We start from the raw sequence: 15,486 nt of genomic DNA, 5'->3' as shown, positions 1-15,486 counted from the left end.
GAAATGTATTGGAATATGACCCCAGCAGAGCCCCAAATTCCCATTTTTGGTCCCTTTTTACATTTGTGTCTGTGACCGTGACTTCCAGGATTCTTATTCCTGGTAGAATAAAAATCAATTAGTGATTTTACAGCTTTGACTTGGCAAGTTGAGGGATGGGGTAGTCAAGAAGAAAAGGGGTGGGGGACAAAGTTGCTCCTGAAGTTGCTGTGCTGATGTGAATCTGAATGAAGTTATATGTTGGGATGCGGGCTGTGCACCACGCTTCTTCTAGAGTGAGCAGTGAAACAGCAAGCGCTGTGCCTTGGAGAACAGAGTGCCCTAAACCCTGCATTGTTACCCCTTTAATGAGACAGGAAGGAGTCCGTTGGTGCCTCCTGACCAGGAGAGGAGCCAGGAGGCAGCCTGCGGCAGGGTTCCTCCAGGGCTTTTTCTCTGAGTCATTATTCACTTCTCAAAGGCGCTCTGCTCCCAGCAGGTGAGTTCTCTTCTGTTTCTGGGGGGTGGAGCTCAGAGCACTTCTGCCTACAGTGCTTTGCAAATACAGTTTCTTTTTAATCTGCATGAATCCAGGTGACCAAAGGTGCTTAGGTTTTAGCAGTAAATTACAGCTCATTGGATTCTCCATTTATATGATGTGGTGGTTATTTATTAAATAACAGGTACCAGGTGCTTTCAGGTGGATCTATGGATGCTAGATTTCAGGAGTTTTAATAGAAAAAAAATGTTCGAATGCACTTTGTCTTTGAAATGAAATGTTGAGGATTCACCTGACCCTAGGAGTTGCACTTCTCAGAATGCATTGTCAGTATGATAGCATTTTAATGTCAGTCTGTGTTTTGTAACCAGACAGACAGCTGCTCAGTGGGGTTCCCTAAACCATCCGTCCTTGTGTTCAAGTTATTTTGATCAAACTTCCTGGAGTTGGGTTGACATTTTCTTAAGCTCTTACGTGTGGCTGCTTTGTAAAGCTTATTTCATAAGCTTTGTCTTCAGCCTCCTCCAAGCAGGGAGCAAACCTTCCCTCTTTCAGGCTGCCAGCAGGACATGAGCTCTTCTGTCCTCAGATGGCGAGGACTTCATCTTCTGGCTTGGGGGGTGGTAGTTCTGGCTCTCTCTGTGCAGAGTGAACAGTGCACAGGAGGGGAAGAGGAGGGGTTTAGGCATTTGTTCCTGGAGGAGACTTTCCCCTGAGGTCACAGCAAGACTGACATCCACAGGGCGCTCGATTCACAGTGCAGCAGATTGGATGGCATTTAGACATCATAACGCCCAGACCACCAGCAATCATGTCCAAATTGCTCCAAGACATGAGTTCAGAGGCGGGCGCATCTCCCAGGCCTCCAAGCCAGCCCCGGAATAAGGAGGTTCCTGTGCGCTGGGTCCGGGGAAGGTCTTCTGTGCTGCTTGTTGGTTAATAGCTTGCGTCTCTTAATGGTGCTTGTGCTTACCTACTGGGTCTCCATTGGGTGGATTAGGGTTAGGGTTAGGGTACAACTCAGAGGTCATCTAACTGAAAATAGCCCTTTTCTTAAATCAGGCTCATTTTATAACTTTCGGGTCAGAAGACTCGGTGTATCAGTAAACTCACAGGCTGACTTGTTGCAAGTTTGACAGTTGCTAGCACATGAGCTTCATTCAGCCACAGCACGGATAAACAGGCATGCTTGTGTATGCATGTGCATGTGAACACGTGCGTATGTACATGTGTTGTGATAGGGTGGTGGAAAGATCTGTGAGTGACAGCCGCCTCCAGAAGAAATTGCATTTTTCTCATTTTTCATCATACACTACTGATTCTAAAGCTTTTATTAATGAATTGACTTGTAATCCATCATAGAAAGTCCTACCCCTTTGTATATGGCAATTTCCCATAAGCCACATAAAAATATTGTGACTTTTAGTAAATAGTTCTGGATACAGCCATATGTGAAAGTTTTTTACGAACATAATGTTTTCTAAAATTTTCGTGTAGTATTTTTTGGTAAAAAAAAAAAAATGCAGTTTGTGTGTACATGTGTGTGTGAGTCTCCAGCAGGTCATGTTCTGGTGCGTGACATGCGGCTATATATGGCTTCATGTTGTCCAGTGTGTGTTAGGAATTGCAGTGGGGGGCAGTGGGGCAATGTCTACGGATTTCACTCCTTACAGTGACTGGCTGGGCTTGTCCAGGGGCAGTCCCTTGCCGGGTGAAGGTGTTGCTTGGGATCGCTGGCTAATCTGTACTCGTTCTTCTGTAGACAAGCAGATGCCCAGCGTCGCGAAGGCAGTTCAGGAGCACAGCCGTCCGGGAGCACGTTCTCGGAATCACCTCGCACCCAGGAAGCCCCAGAGCTGCCCCGGGAGGGCCGGGGCCGAGCGGGGACCCTGCCTCGCGATTATCGATACTCGGAGGAGATCGCACCGGCAGATTCGCCCCCGCCCGCCCAGGGACAGGACTCGCAGCCGCTGAGCGCGGCCCCATCCGCCAAGAAGTCCGCCCCGCAGCGGCCGCCGCCGCCCCGCCGCCCACCCAGGCCGCGCAGGGGCCCGGACGCCACACCTGCCGCACCTGCCGACGCGCACCTGGCCCTGCCCGCCGCGCCCCTCCCGCCGCCGGCCCCCGCGGCCCTGGACGTGGCCTTGAGCCGCTTATCCCTCTCCACCAGCCCCTCTGTGTCCAGCAGTGCCCAGCCCCAGGACGCTCCGACGGCTGCCTGCCAGCGCGACAGCCAGCATGTGAGCGGGGACACGCCCGGTCCTCAGCCAGAAGCGCCGCTCCCTTGCACGCCCCTGCACCTGCACGCAGCCGCCATGGAGACCTCTCGCTCCCCTTCTCCACAGTTTGCCCCCCAGAAGCTGACGGACAAGCCTCCCCTGCTCGTCCAGGATGAGAGCTCCAGCAGGTATCCTCCCATGATGGGGTATCTTCCCGTCATGCCTTCTTCCTGCCTCCTGGGCTTCCTGCCCTGGGAGCGGCTTTCCATGGGTCTCCCTGCGGGGGGGTTAGGCTGGGCCTTAACTTCATTCAGCTGAAGACACCGGATTTAACCTTGGTGCTGGGGGATCACTTACAGGGAGGAAAAGCCACAGCTCCTGTGACCAGGTGATTTTAACTCACTGGGGGTCTGCCCTCTTCCCACAGGGAAGAAAGGGGGATGTGAAGTACAGGGTGTACCATTCCCCTCTCCTTCAGGGGCGGCCAGTGTGCATTTATGTCTGCGTTACCCACAGGCCTCTGCAGACTAGGGACACAGGTTTTCCTATACATGTAATATTTGTGATTGGAATCAGGGTTAACCTAAGCATGAGACATTTAGGTGAAATTGTTTTTCATAATGCCCAATATTTTCATACACCCTTTTTTCTGGATTTTTTTTTTTAATGTTAAAAGGCTAGATGGGTATTCACCTTTTATTAAAGCATGAGAAAAACTGATCACATCCCATGGTGCTGTCGTGAGAATTTTAGGCATGGAATTGTCCTGTCCTTTGAGACATTCATGGATGTCATCAGGCTGACCGTTCAAGAGCTTTTTTCATAAAATTTTTATTATGTGAAATATTTATTATATGAGTGCCTTTGAAGAACTGAGAAGTGGAAGAAGTAGGGAATTTTCATCTCACTCTTTACAGCAGTGGTTCTCACCCTGGGGGATGAAGAGTGATTTGGGCTTCCAGTGGATATCTGGTGATGTCTGGAGGCAGTTGTTGGGGGATGGAGAAGGGACGCTACTGGCATCTAGTGGGTGGACAGCAGGGGATGCTGCTCAGCATCCTGCAATGCACAGGACAGCCCTCGTGACAAAGACTTATTGGACCCCAAATGCCCATAGCACCTTGGTTGGGAATCCTGCTTTCAAGACAAACTGTCCGGCACAGTAGCCACTAATCACATGTGCTGTGTAAATGCAGGCTGATAAAAATCAGATAAAAGAAATGAGTTCCTCACCTGCGCCAGGTGTGGCTAGTGGCTGCCATACTGGATAGCACAGTTTACGGGTATTTCCGGTCACCACAGGAAGTTCTGTCGGACCTCACTGCTCTGGAGTCTCGAGACTTTTTTTTTTTTTTTTTTAAGTTTCAAAAGAACTTAACAGTGAAAGGACATTATTGATACTGTCCTGTATCTCCAAGTGTGGCATCACAACTACAGCTTTATCTGTGGTCCTAAACTGTGCTTTATCACTTAAAATGTAGATATCACTTAAATATTTTTTCAATTGGTAACATTCTTAGTTCTGGAAGAAAGGTCTTAGTCCATTCAGCCTGTGATAATAAAATACCATAAACTGGGTGGCTTACAAACAGAAATGCATTTCTCATAGTTCTGGAGGCTGAAAGTTCAAGATCAAGGTGTGGCAAATTTGGTGTCTGGTGAGAGCCATTTTTTGATTCATAGACGGTGCCTTCTCGCTGTGTCTCCCTCCACATGGTGGTAGGAGTGAGGGAGCTCTCCGGGGTCTCTTTTATAAGGGCACTAATCCCATTCATGGGGGCTCCACTCATGACCTCATCACTTCCTAAAGGCCCCTTGTCTTATTACCGTCCCATTGGGGTTGAGGATTTTAATATGAATTTTGAGAGACAAACATTCACACCATAGCAGAAGGAAAAGCAACAGACAGGTCTGTGTAGTGGGTAAAAGGTGTGATATCTTTGCAGTCGAGTCGGCCTAGTTCCCCTCTGGGTGCCATCAGGGAGCTAGTGTGACTGCAGTGCTCTCCGTTGAGGAACTTGCTTGGTGTGGGCTCCAGGAGGTGGGTGGTTGTCTAGTGAGTGTGGGTTTTCTCACTCTATCTCCTCTATGGGTTGAGAGGGACTCTAACAAGCAGTGACAGCACTTGCTGAGGAGGAATCTTTGGGCATTTGCATTATTAGTGTTCCCATCCGATGTCCTTAGGGTCCACAAAGGTGGTTTTACCCTACTTGTCAGGCTCTGATGCTGTCCTTGAACCTGCGTCCGCTGCCGTATAGGCACGCACAGCGTTCCGGGTGGGCGCTTGGAGCAGTCCCTGTGTTCTCTCTATTCTTTTCCGGGAATGCAGTCAGTAGATGGCAGCAGTGCCACTCACGAAACTTGATGCCAGGGAACTCGTTCATAATGCACTGAATTAAATGTCACCACCCCCAAGATGTGTGCTGTTGGTCAGTCCTGGTATGAAAACATGGAATCCCAATTACCAGTCACCAGGAGTCCTCCACTCTATCTGCAGGCAAGGGACTGGCTGTGGCGTGACCTCCTCAGCGGCCTCAGCTCAGAGGCACTCTCCTGGTCCTGACCTACAGTGACTGCCTTGATTTCCTGAGCACTAGCCACCAGCCTGTCTCTGTGTCCCTCCTTTCTGTTTCTCTCCATCTGTTGCATGTACGGCCCGTGCCAGGCACCACAAATCCCACAGATATTTCTCGAGCAGCTCCGCAGTAAGAATGCAGAGAAAGAGAGAACAAAACGTCCCTGCCCTCTGAGTAGTCAGTCATTCCAGATAAAAATGTATCCGTGCCTGTCCTAAAACGAGCAAGCTTACTTTTAAACCTTTTAAAATTCTCTGAGGTTTTTGATTGTGTTTAGTTTGGACTTTTAAAGAACAGAATGGCGATGGGGCCAGCAGCATCTTCCGTCCCGGCAGTGAAGGTAGAGATTTGATTGCTCGCAGAAGTGGGCTCGGGAGAGTCTTCACGAAAGCCTGCACCTGCGAGCAGCAGCACGTGTGGCCGAGCCCGCAGGCTGCTTCCGTTCCCTTGGCGGCGTTCTTGCCCTCCACTCAGCCTCCTCAGTGTTAGTGGGGCTGTGGGACAGGTTGAGGTGGGGGCTAGCCTGTAGGGAGGGGCCGGATCATGGCCTCCCCTCTCTCCCCCCTCCTCCCAGTGCCACCTTTCCATTAGGAATTGATGGGGCCTGGTGGCGGTAAGGCCGAATCCACTGCATCTTGTCCTTGTTTTGAAGTAAACGTTCATCAGACTTCTATAATGTGGAAGTCTTGACCATTCTCAAGAAGGAGAGAGTGACCAGGAATAGATGCTTTGTTGGAAAGTCTATGTTAACCTGTGGAAGATTTGATTTTGTTGTTTAATTTTTTCTATCATGCTTTCCTTCACTGGGAAACAAATTTCTGCACAAAGAGGGGAAGATAGAAATACCATCCGGCTTAACGTCAGTAACAAGTGGTCAGAGTTTCTGAGTCTGGAGTGACACGGGTGCGAAGGGTTTTTGTCCGTCCTAGCTTGGATAAGACGGCAGGATTTCCCTTCTTAAGTTTGATGTATCTAAACGGTATTTTCCACAGGGTTAGACTTTTTAAAATTTACTCACAGGGAGGGAGTTACGGGGACTGTATAGGAGCACCTAGATAGAAAACATCAGCTCTTCAGAGGTTTCTACTGGAGAGAGGGAAGAAAATACAAAATTATTTTATTTTAACCTGCACAGCACACCCTTATGTGTAGAGAAAGAACCGTGCTGTGTTCCTAATCGGCGGTGAAAGGCTGAAAAACAGCACTTAATTCAGAGCACCACCACTTCCCTCATGCTGCAGAAAATTGGGTCCATTAGCTCACATTGTAGAAGTGATTTGCAGGTCAGAGTCAGAAACATGTCCTGAGTTTGCGTTGCTTGTTTGACTTGTTTTTTCTTTCCCTCCTGGACACCAGCAGATGGCTCTCTTTTCTCCAATATGTCCTTTCAAAATACCTTGAAAAGATCTTGGTCCTGGCAGCCTATTTCACAGTCCCCTATGTGTGGTCCATCATGGTGGGGCTGAGAGCAGCCGGCACTGGTGTTGTCGCAGATGAGGCACAGCAGCATGGGCAGGGAGGGTTCTTCCTGACCTCTCCCTGCCCCAGGTGCTTTAGGTACCTCCCCATGTCCTTTCACTGAGAAACTCTTTTTAAAGCAGGAAATGCGTGCCTTTTGTGAGCCACTGAGAATGACACAGCACCGGGAGCTCCCTATTGGCTGTGGGATCCTTGTCCCTCTGGTGTGTGAACCGCGCACAGGGAGGGGGCCGGGAGTGTGGGAGGTGGAAGGCAGGTGCGGTGGGATGCAGCACCCGCCAGCACAGGAGGAAGCTTCCGAGGGGGCCTCCAGACACAGCCCCTCCTGACAGGCATTCTCGCGGCCCCGGACACCACGCTGCAGCCCACAGGTGTGTGCCAACCTGCTTTGAGGAACACTGGCTTAAGGCACTAACAATAATTCTGCAAAAACGTCTATCCACTATGGATTTCCCTACAAGAGAAAATGTAACTGAGTGGGACTTCAAGTTTGCATTCTCACTGAAATAAAAACAAATGGAAATTAAACCACCCTCCTATCACCAGTAAACCGCAGGAAGATGCCCTCAGGCGCCTGTAGGTGTGAGGTGGACAGTTTGAGAATGGAAAGGAGTCAGACTGCTGAGAGTGGGGAGACCAAGGTAGGGGTGGGAGGGAGCTTGACCTCCTCTTCCTCCCTGGGACATGTTGGGTCTTGGAGTCAGGTGCACCATCTGTAAGGGGGGGACCCACCAGTCAGAGTCCTGGATTGGAGTCGGTGCCCAGAGCATGCTTTGCGATGTCAGCAGAGGCTCTTCTGTTTCAGAATCGAGCGGGTGATGGGCAACAACACCACGGTGAAGATGGTGCCCATCAAGATCGTGCACTCGGAGAGCCGGCCCGAGAAGGAGAGCCGTCAGAGTCTGGCGTGCCCAGCCGAGCCGCCCGCCCTGCCCAGCGGCCTGGAGAGACACCAGATCAAGACGCTGAGCACGCCGGAGCAGTCCTACTCCCGCTTCTGCGTGTACACGCGGCAGGGCCCTGAGCCCAAGCCCCCCAGCACCCCTGCGCCCCTTCCCGGTCTAGGCTACGTGAGGGCCAAAGAGAAGACCGTGGAAGAGCTGAAGTCAGAGGCACTGGCCAGGGAGATTGTGGGGAAGGATAAGTCCCTGGCCGATATCCTGGATCCCAGTGCAAAGATTAAAACCACCATGGACTTGATGGAAGGGATCTTCCCCAAGGACGAGCACCTCCTGGAAGAAGCCCAGCAGCGGAGGAAGCTGCTCCCCAAGGTCCCCTCCCCGAGGACCGCAGAGGAGAAGTAAGTAGATGCTCCTTTCCAGTTTGTGCATGATTCTGCCAGCATCTTAAGGCTTAAAAGGGAGAGGGGTGCGTGTCTGTTTCTCTGTTCTCATGACTACTCTTTGGGGGGGGCAGGTTTTTATGAGTGTTCCCCAATGCTGAGAACTTTTTAGCTTTTTTTGTGAGCCTACTGAAAGTAAAGCTAAGGGTCAGAGACCTTGTCCCTGGGGATGAAGACTTCGGTGGGTGGCAAAGGCGTGGAAACACACGTGCTTTGCAGCCCGCTGAGCTTTGCTGGCTGGAGGCCCGTGTGATTTATCATGATGCCCACAGCTCTCCTTTCTCGTAAGGCAACAGTTCTCAGCGGGGGCCATTGTCTGCCCCAGGGGACAGTTGACACTGTCATACTCTGTGTGTGGAGGGGAGCTCCTGGCATCCGGTGGGTGGAGCCCAGGAATGCTGCTCAGCATCCTACAGTGCACAGGACGGTCCCCACCACAGACAACTGTGGGGGGCGTTCTGACGTGAGAAACCCCAGCATAAGAGGACAGAAGGCTTAGACTGAGTATCTGTGTTTCTTAACAAGTTGGGCTTATAAAATTTATTTGCACCTGCTTGAACAAATTCGTCTTGTTAGTTTTGTAAGTACCACTGTCAGGTCTCTCTCCTTCACTCATTTGACGCAAAGGCATGTGTGGTGGCATCTTCCCTGCTGTTTCTGCCCGCTCCGTCACCACAAGCATCAGTCATGTGCTGTAGGGTGCAGTGCCCATGAAATGCGGCAGAGAAGGAGAAAGAGGACACACTAGAACCAGCAAGAAGGAGCGACTGTGGCTGCTGGTAGGAGGGTGCTTGGGAGTGGCTTTTGCAGATTGTGCCATACACGGCCTCAGCCACACAGACCCCAGACTCCAGGAGGGGACAGTCTGTGCTTTCATCTCCCCAGCAGAGATTTTTGGATGTTCCTGCTCATCCAAGTTTTTTGGCCTTTTAAAAAACTACATTTCAGGGCCGGCCCGTGGCTCACTCAGGAGAGTGTGCTGCTGATAACACCAAGGCCATGGGTTCGGATCCCTATATAGGGATGGCCGGTTCGCTCACTGGCTGAGCATGGTCTTGACGACACCAAGCCAAGGGTTAAGGTCCCCTTACCGGTTGTCTTTAAAAAAAAGAAAAAAACAACTACATTTCACAGACTTTATGAGTATCCATTTGGCAAAGTTTTATTTTTTAGTTTTAACTTCGTCATCTGTTTTGTTTGTTTTTGGCTGTCTTATCTCCCTTGCAGGTGTCCTAATGTTAGTGCCAGCATTTATTTGTCACAACCCAGGAAGCAGGGCTGAGGGGGCATCTGTGTGCATGGTTGCAGCTAATTGAAATTCTGACATCTTTACCCAGGAAAGAGGAGCCGAGTGTGCCGGCAGCCATGTCCCTGGCCACCAACTCCACTTATTACAGCACATCAGCCCCTAAAGCTGAGCTGCTGATCAAGATGAAGGACCTACAAGAGCAGCAGGAGCCCGAAGACTACTCAGGGAGCGACTTGGACTATGACCTGTCAGTGAAGAAGGTAGGAAAGCCAACCAAAAACCATCACGTGTTTAACTCCCAAGAACTTGCCCAGGCACTTGAGAATCTAGTGGTAGACGAAACAGAATAGAGCGCTTCTCTGAGGGAGCTTATGTTCACACAGGAGAGAGAGACAGACAACACAAAAACAAATATATACAATACAGGATCAGCAAATCTGGCCCACTGCTTGCTTTTGTAAATAAAGTTTCATTGAAATACAGCCACATTGTTCATTTACATATGGTTTGTGGTGGCTTTCACACTACAGCGGCAGAGTTGGATAGTTGCAACAGTGCCCATATAGCCTGCAAAGTCTAAAATATGTACTATCTGGCTCTTGACAGAAAAACTTTGCCCAGCTCTTAATGTAATATGTCGAGTGGTAAGAAAATTAAAACAAGGCGAAGGCATAGAGAGGTTAAAACAAAGGCATGTGATTATTGAGAGGGCTCTGATGAGGTGATAATTGAGCAGAGACCCAGAGTGACATGAGGAGCAAGCGCTGTTTTTGTCTGGCATGCTGGGAAGGTGGCTAGCCAGTGCACAGGTCCTGGGTGGGAGCCTGGTGGCATGTTGGAAAAGTAGCAGAGGCCAGTAGCTGGAGCTGTGTGGATAGGGAGAGAGGGTTGCAGATGAGGTTGGAACAGGATTCAGGGACTGGCTGTTTAGCTCACTTGGGCGAGTATGGCACTGATAATACCAAGGTCAAGGGTTTGGCTCTCCATACTGGCCTGCCACCGAAAAAAGAAAAAACAGGATTCAGGGACAAATAGCCAGGTGGCCATGGCAGTCACAGTAGGGACAGAGTTGTTCTTATCAGTGCCAAAATCATTACTACTATATTAGTTTTAACTGTCCATGGCACGTCAGCAGGCCAGACCCGTGACATGTTGTTACTACCTGTTTTATACAGGCAGGACTTAATATAAAGGGACAAAGGTATTGCCAGCGAAAGTCAGGCTCAGAGGATAGCATGTATTGTTTATTCCAGGGGACCTGAGTTTGCGTAAATCATCACTACTAGGAAAAGAAAAGGAGTGAACCAGCATTTTGTGCGTGTTTGCTGTTGGCCTAGCACTATGGAAAGAGCTTTCATAAAAAGTACTGGGGTTTTGTTGTTGTTGTTTTTTGGGGACAAAGACCTTTGAAAACAATCATGTTGAAAGTCTACTAGTGTCATTAGTGATTTTAAAAAAATACCACTGGTTGATTTCAATTATGATAAACGTGTTCTGGAGGAAATATTGAGCCTCATAACATATGTAAAGGAAAATTATTTCAATTTAAGAAATAATAAGTTTTTGGCTCAAGGGATTAAAAACAAGTGAAAAGGGTTTTGTTCTAGGGACTCTTAGAAGCCCTCTCTCTGGCTCAGGATACTGTTTTATTCTGGTTGTATTTTCATCTAAAAAAATATCAAAAGTATTTCCAGTTTATCCTAATAAAGCCAGAAGAACTGTATGTACCATCTGAACCATTTTAATTTAGGCACACCCCAGCTGTAGAGAACTACATTCCTTACACGCATGTCTTGTTTTCTGTGATGGGATGAACTCGGGAGCAGCGTGCCCCGACGCTGCTCACCTTCACCCATGTGGCTCTGTGCACCTGCTTCAGGATCTCACCAGAAATGACTGCTTCGGGACTGAATGGTTGCTGTGAGCTTGCAGCAGGCTTACATTTCTAGTTCAATAAGCAAATGCCACATATCACAGTTCTCTGTGGTGTTGGTGGGTCCTATTTTTTTGCTTGATTTGACAAAGAGGCCAGTGCGGTTATCTTTTCCACCTTCTTTCCAGCATCCCCGAGTTTCTGATATCACACGTTTTTGCAAAATGTGCTCAGGTGGAGTCATGCTGGAGATGGTGGCCTCAGTGCAGATGGGGACTTGATTGGTCACCTGCTTTGCAGCTGCTGTTGGGGAAGCAGCCAGATGTGGATCCAGCATTCCCAGAGGGACTGCAACTTGTGATCACAGTGCCATTGGGAGGTCATAGAGCCCAGGACCAAATCAGGTGACCCCCTGCTTTAGGAGAAGACTAAAGACAGAGGCAAGAGCATGGAGGCCCCACGCCATGAGGTGGTGGGGGCTCCGGTGACCAGTGGGAAGTGCTATGCTAGGACAGTTAACGTGTTCTTTCACCTGGGCAGCTCAGGTGGACTGTGCCCAGAAAAGACACCAGCCAGGTCAAGTTATGAGGGTTCTTCAGGAGAACCGAAGATAGCCGATTGGTTTGAGTTTGGGACCTCTGGTTTTTACTTGGAACCAAGAGGCAGGCGCAGGGCCCAGAGAGAAAAGACTTTGTTTCCCCGTGGGATGGAACAGAAGGTGGGTGGCTGGGGTGGACCCGGGTGGAGGAAGGGAATGGCCCAGGTCTCAATCCTGCAGCCTTGGCCCATGCAAATGGAGAGGTGAGAGTCTGACCTCTGCCACAACCAGATCTTATCCGAGCATCTGGAATGCCATATGCTGCAAGGAACAAATGGACAGGTTCCGGGGGTGGGGCTGGATGGGCAAGTACGGCCTACAGTGGCGAAACCACGGGCACCCCGGGTGTGCTGATAGCCCTTGATGTGTGTGCCTCCCTGGGCTGGGCAGGTCTCAAAATCTTTGAAAGTCTATACTTCTTACAGTGGCCCTTTAACAAAGAGGGGAAAGATGTTTTTAATAAAAATTTGCATATGATGTATAAAGGGATCTGGACTCCTCCTAGAGTGCCCGATTTCAAGTTAGCTCAGCTGAAGTAGGTTTTAAAGGCACATTTTCGTACACTGGTGTGAAATCTTCATTACCGTAATTGCTGAAGAATAACGACACTGAAAATTTACTGAGCGTGCTGGCTTGATTCCTCCTATAGCCACCGTTATCTGCATTGCTTAACGTATTCACTCAGGTTAGGACTGGCGTCAGGTGAGAATTTCAGAAGTTCTCCACCCTTGTTTTCTATTTTCTGTTGTTTTCATCAAGTAATGAGTATCTAAAATACAGCCATGTTCACAGCTGTGGGATTCAAAGCTGCTTTAAACAATCTTGGATCCCTGTACTGGCCAACCACCAAAAAAAACCAAAAACAAAAACAAAAGACCTGTCCAGATAAGTAGGTAAACACACACACGCTCTGAGAGAAAACAAAGGAAATCTAGATGCATAAAATTTTTCAAATCATGAGGGAAGAAAATGTCTGGACATTCTGAGCAACTACAACCTGGCCTGGAAAAGCCAAAATAGTTTATAAATTCCGTGTACTCTTTCTTAGGAGAAAAACCATGCAGATTAATCAGCAGTGGGGATCATAAAACTGCTTACCATTTTAATCTGCTGGAGAGCTAGAGGATGCAGGACCCTGAGTAGAGCTCATATCTTCACATTTTTTTGGATACATAAACGCTAGGTGGAGATTCTCTTTACAAGTATTGGTGTGAGACAAAGACCTTGTGCAATCACGTAATATGAAAGATCTTTTCTGGCTGTCGATTGACTCTTCCTGCTGAAATAGTCCTCGGGATAGTCATTCGTACTGGATTGTAGCTCATGAGATCGGGGCAGCTGCTCCTCTTCCCACACTCCCACTGTTGATAACTGATACTTACCAGGCACTTACTAGATGCAGGCACTGGGCTAACCCTAGCATGCTGTCTTCTCATTCGCCGTCATGCCAGTCCTCAAGGTAGTGGCTGCTGTTACCTCTGTTCTGCTATGGGACAGTGTGGCCTAGAGAGCTTAAAGGAGACTTTGACCTTGTGTCTGTCGAGTCCCACACATGTGCCTCCTCTCTGCTGAGCCCTGCGGACTCCCTGTGGGAGCAGAGTTTGTAAATTGCCCCAGGGAGGGGTGATGGCATGGACCATTTCCGAGGATCTGCTTGACATAAACATTGCACCTGTGATAACATTGTTTAAAATGTCCTAACCTTAAAAATCCTAACTGGAATTTCATATTCACATGAGATGTTTACTGCTTACTCGGGTTTGTGCACCCAAGCACTGTTCAGTTTCCAGTCCTTTTGCCACATGCTACCCAGGTCATGTGTTGGCATCACAGATCTGGGGCCACCGTGTGGGTGGTAGATGGAAGACTAAAGACTGGTGTGGCCGAGGGCATCTCCAGCAGGCCTGGCAGCAGCGAGAGTTCTCTCGAGGCTGTGGGGGACTTCTCTTGAAACTGGGTTTTTTCTAGTTCACCTTGTCCAGGCAAACACCCAGTGACACGTGCTGAGAGTAGATTCAATGGCAGAAGCATAGCCGTCATCAGAAGAACGTGGTTTTCACAGGGCAAGTCTTGCCCCTCACACTCCTTTTGAGGTATCCCTGTAATTTCTCTCCAATATAATGACCAAGAAGGAGAATCTATATATTTTACCACAACAGACTAAGTCATTTATTTGCACTTTGGTCAAGTTGAAATCAGTAGGTTATATTAAAAGACTGTCTTTTAGCTTCATTGGCACCCCTTTATTTATCTTGATTTTTAATTGCTGGTTATATGTAGAGGACACTTTCTAATCATGAAATTCCGTACTGGAAGTAAGACTCAATCATTCTCTAGGTGTAAGTTTTTAAATTGGAGACTTCCAAAGGATGAAGCGGGAGGCATCGCAAAGGTGCCAGGACTCGTTGCAGAGACAGAGGTGGGAGCGTCGTCTACTGCTGAGTAGCACCAGCAGCCACACTCTAGCGTCGTCTAATAAGACATTAACAGAACGAAATAGCTTCATCGTGTTTTATTTTTAGATGCCAGTAATTTAACCAGGAGTCACTCTCTTTCCCCTAGTTTCATAAATCCTGTTATTTGATCATGCTAAAGTGACCTTTCCCCCAGTCAGGCCACGTCCAGCCAGATGGCATGTGCAGAGATGGAGGTAGCTCTGGCACAGGGTGGGGCAGACCTAATGCATGTTTCTGTGCTGCCCTGTCCCCAACAGCAGGAGCTCATCGAGAGCATTGGTCGCAAGCTGCAGGTGCTCCGGGAAGCCCGGGAGAGCCTGCTGGAGGACATCCAGGCCAACAATGCGCTGGGGGATGAGGTGGAGGCCATCGCCAAAGACGTCTGCAAGCCCAACGAGTTTGACAAGTTCCGCATGTTCATCGGGGACCTGGACAAAGTGGTGAACCTTCTGCTGTCACTGTCAGGCCGCCTGGCCCGGGTGGAAAATGCCCTGAACAATCTGGATGACAGCCCTTCTCCTGGAGATCGGGTATATGCAGACTGACCTGGAAATCAGGGGTCCCCTGGGAAGGCTGTTCACGGGGTGTTGTGAAAGGTGGCTTCTTGAAGCCTGGCTCAGTTTCTGCATGGCCTGCCCAACTCCTAGTGCGAGATGCTATGGAAATGTCCAGTGCACACTCCCATTCTTTGCTTTTAATTGAGGGAGAAACATGCTAGGAAGACGCAGTGAGGCGTTGCTGGGATCTTCCCACTGATAATTCCACTGATCATCACTAGTAGTGGTCTCTTTCTGGAAAACGATCTCTTTCTAACTTTTCTTTAACCACGTGTAAGTCCGTAAATGGAGCTTCCTACCCCCTGACAGATGGTAAGTGCTCAGTGATAGATGATGTTGTATTGCTATTGATGCTCTGATTTAAGAAGAGTGAGTGAGTGAGTGAGTGAGAGAGAGAGAGAGAGAGAGAGAGAGTGTGTGTGTGTGTGTGTGTGTATAGATAGATAGCAGTCTGTAAAGAATCCAAGGACTTCAGCTTTTCTCCCATTCTCAAGATGTGCCACTTTGAGACTTTTCTCAGAGGGTCTGTCTTTCAGTTTTCTCACTTGCAAAATAAGGGAAATGATATTTACCTTGTTGGCTTTACAGGTCAAATGTCAGTAAAACATCTAGTTTCATTCTTTGCACATAATAGGCCTTCAGAATGATCATCTTTTATT

The 15,486-nt window shown here is 48.8% G+C and overlaps 1 protein-coding gene across 4 annotated transcripts in view; it reads left to right on the top strand.

The window, feature by feature from the left end:
• Positions 1 to 15,486, top strand: part of LOC134367373 (protein Shroom2-like) — a 125,324-nt gene that overhangs the window by 107,229 nt on the left and 2,609 nt on the right. The window contains exons 6-9 of one of the 4 annotated variants that reach the window (XM_063084110.1): positions 2,667 to 2,885; positions 7,558 to 8,052; positions 9,432 to 9,603; positions 14,528 to 14,800. In XM_063084110.1, coding sequence (XP_062940180.1) covers positions 2,667 to 2,885; positions 7,558 to 8,052; positions 9,432 to 9,603; positions 14,528 to 14,800 — 1,159 coding nt within the window. Of the gene's footprint in view, positions 1 to 2,240; positions 2,886 to 7,557; positions 8,053 to 9,431; positions 9,604 to 14,527; positions 14,801 to 15,486 lie in introns of those variants that run through there. The other 3 variants (XM_063084109.1, XM_063084108.1, XM_063084111.1) reach the window with 3 other exon arrangements.

This window comes from Cynocephalus volans, chromosome X, assembly GCF_027409185.1.
Source record: "Cynocephalus volans isolate mCynVol1 chromosome X, mCynVol1.pri, whole genome shotgun sequence".
NCBI lineage: Eukaryota > Metazoa > Chordata > Mammalia > Dermoptera > Cynocephalidae > Cynocephalus > Cynocephalus volans.
Note: the sequence above shows the minus strand (reverse complement) of the source record. Positions and strands in the feature narration are given on the sequence as shown.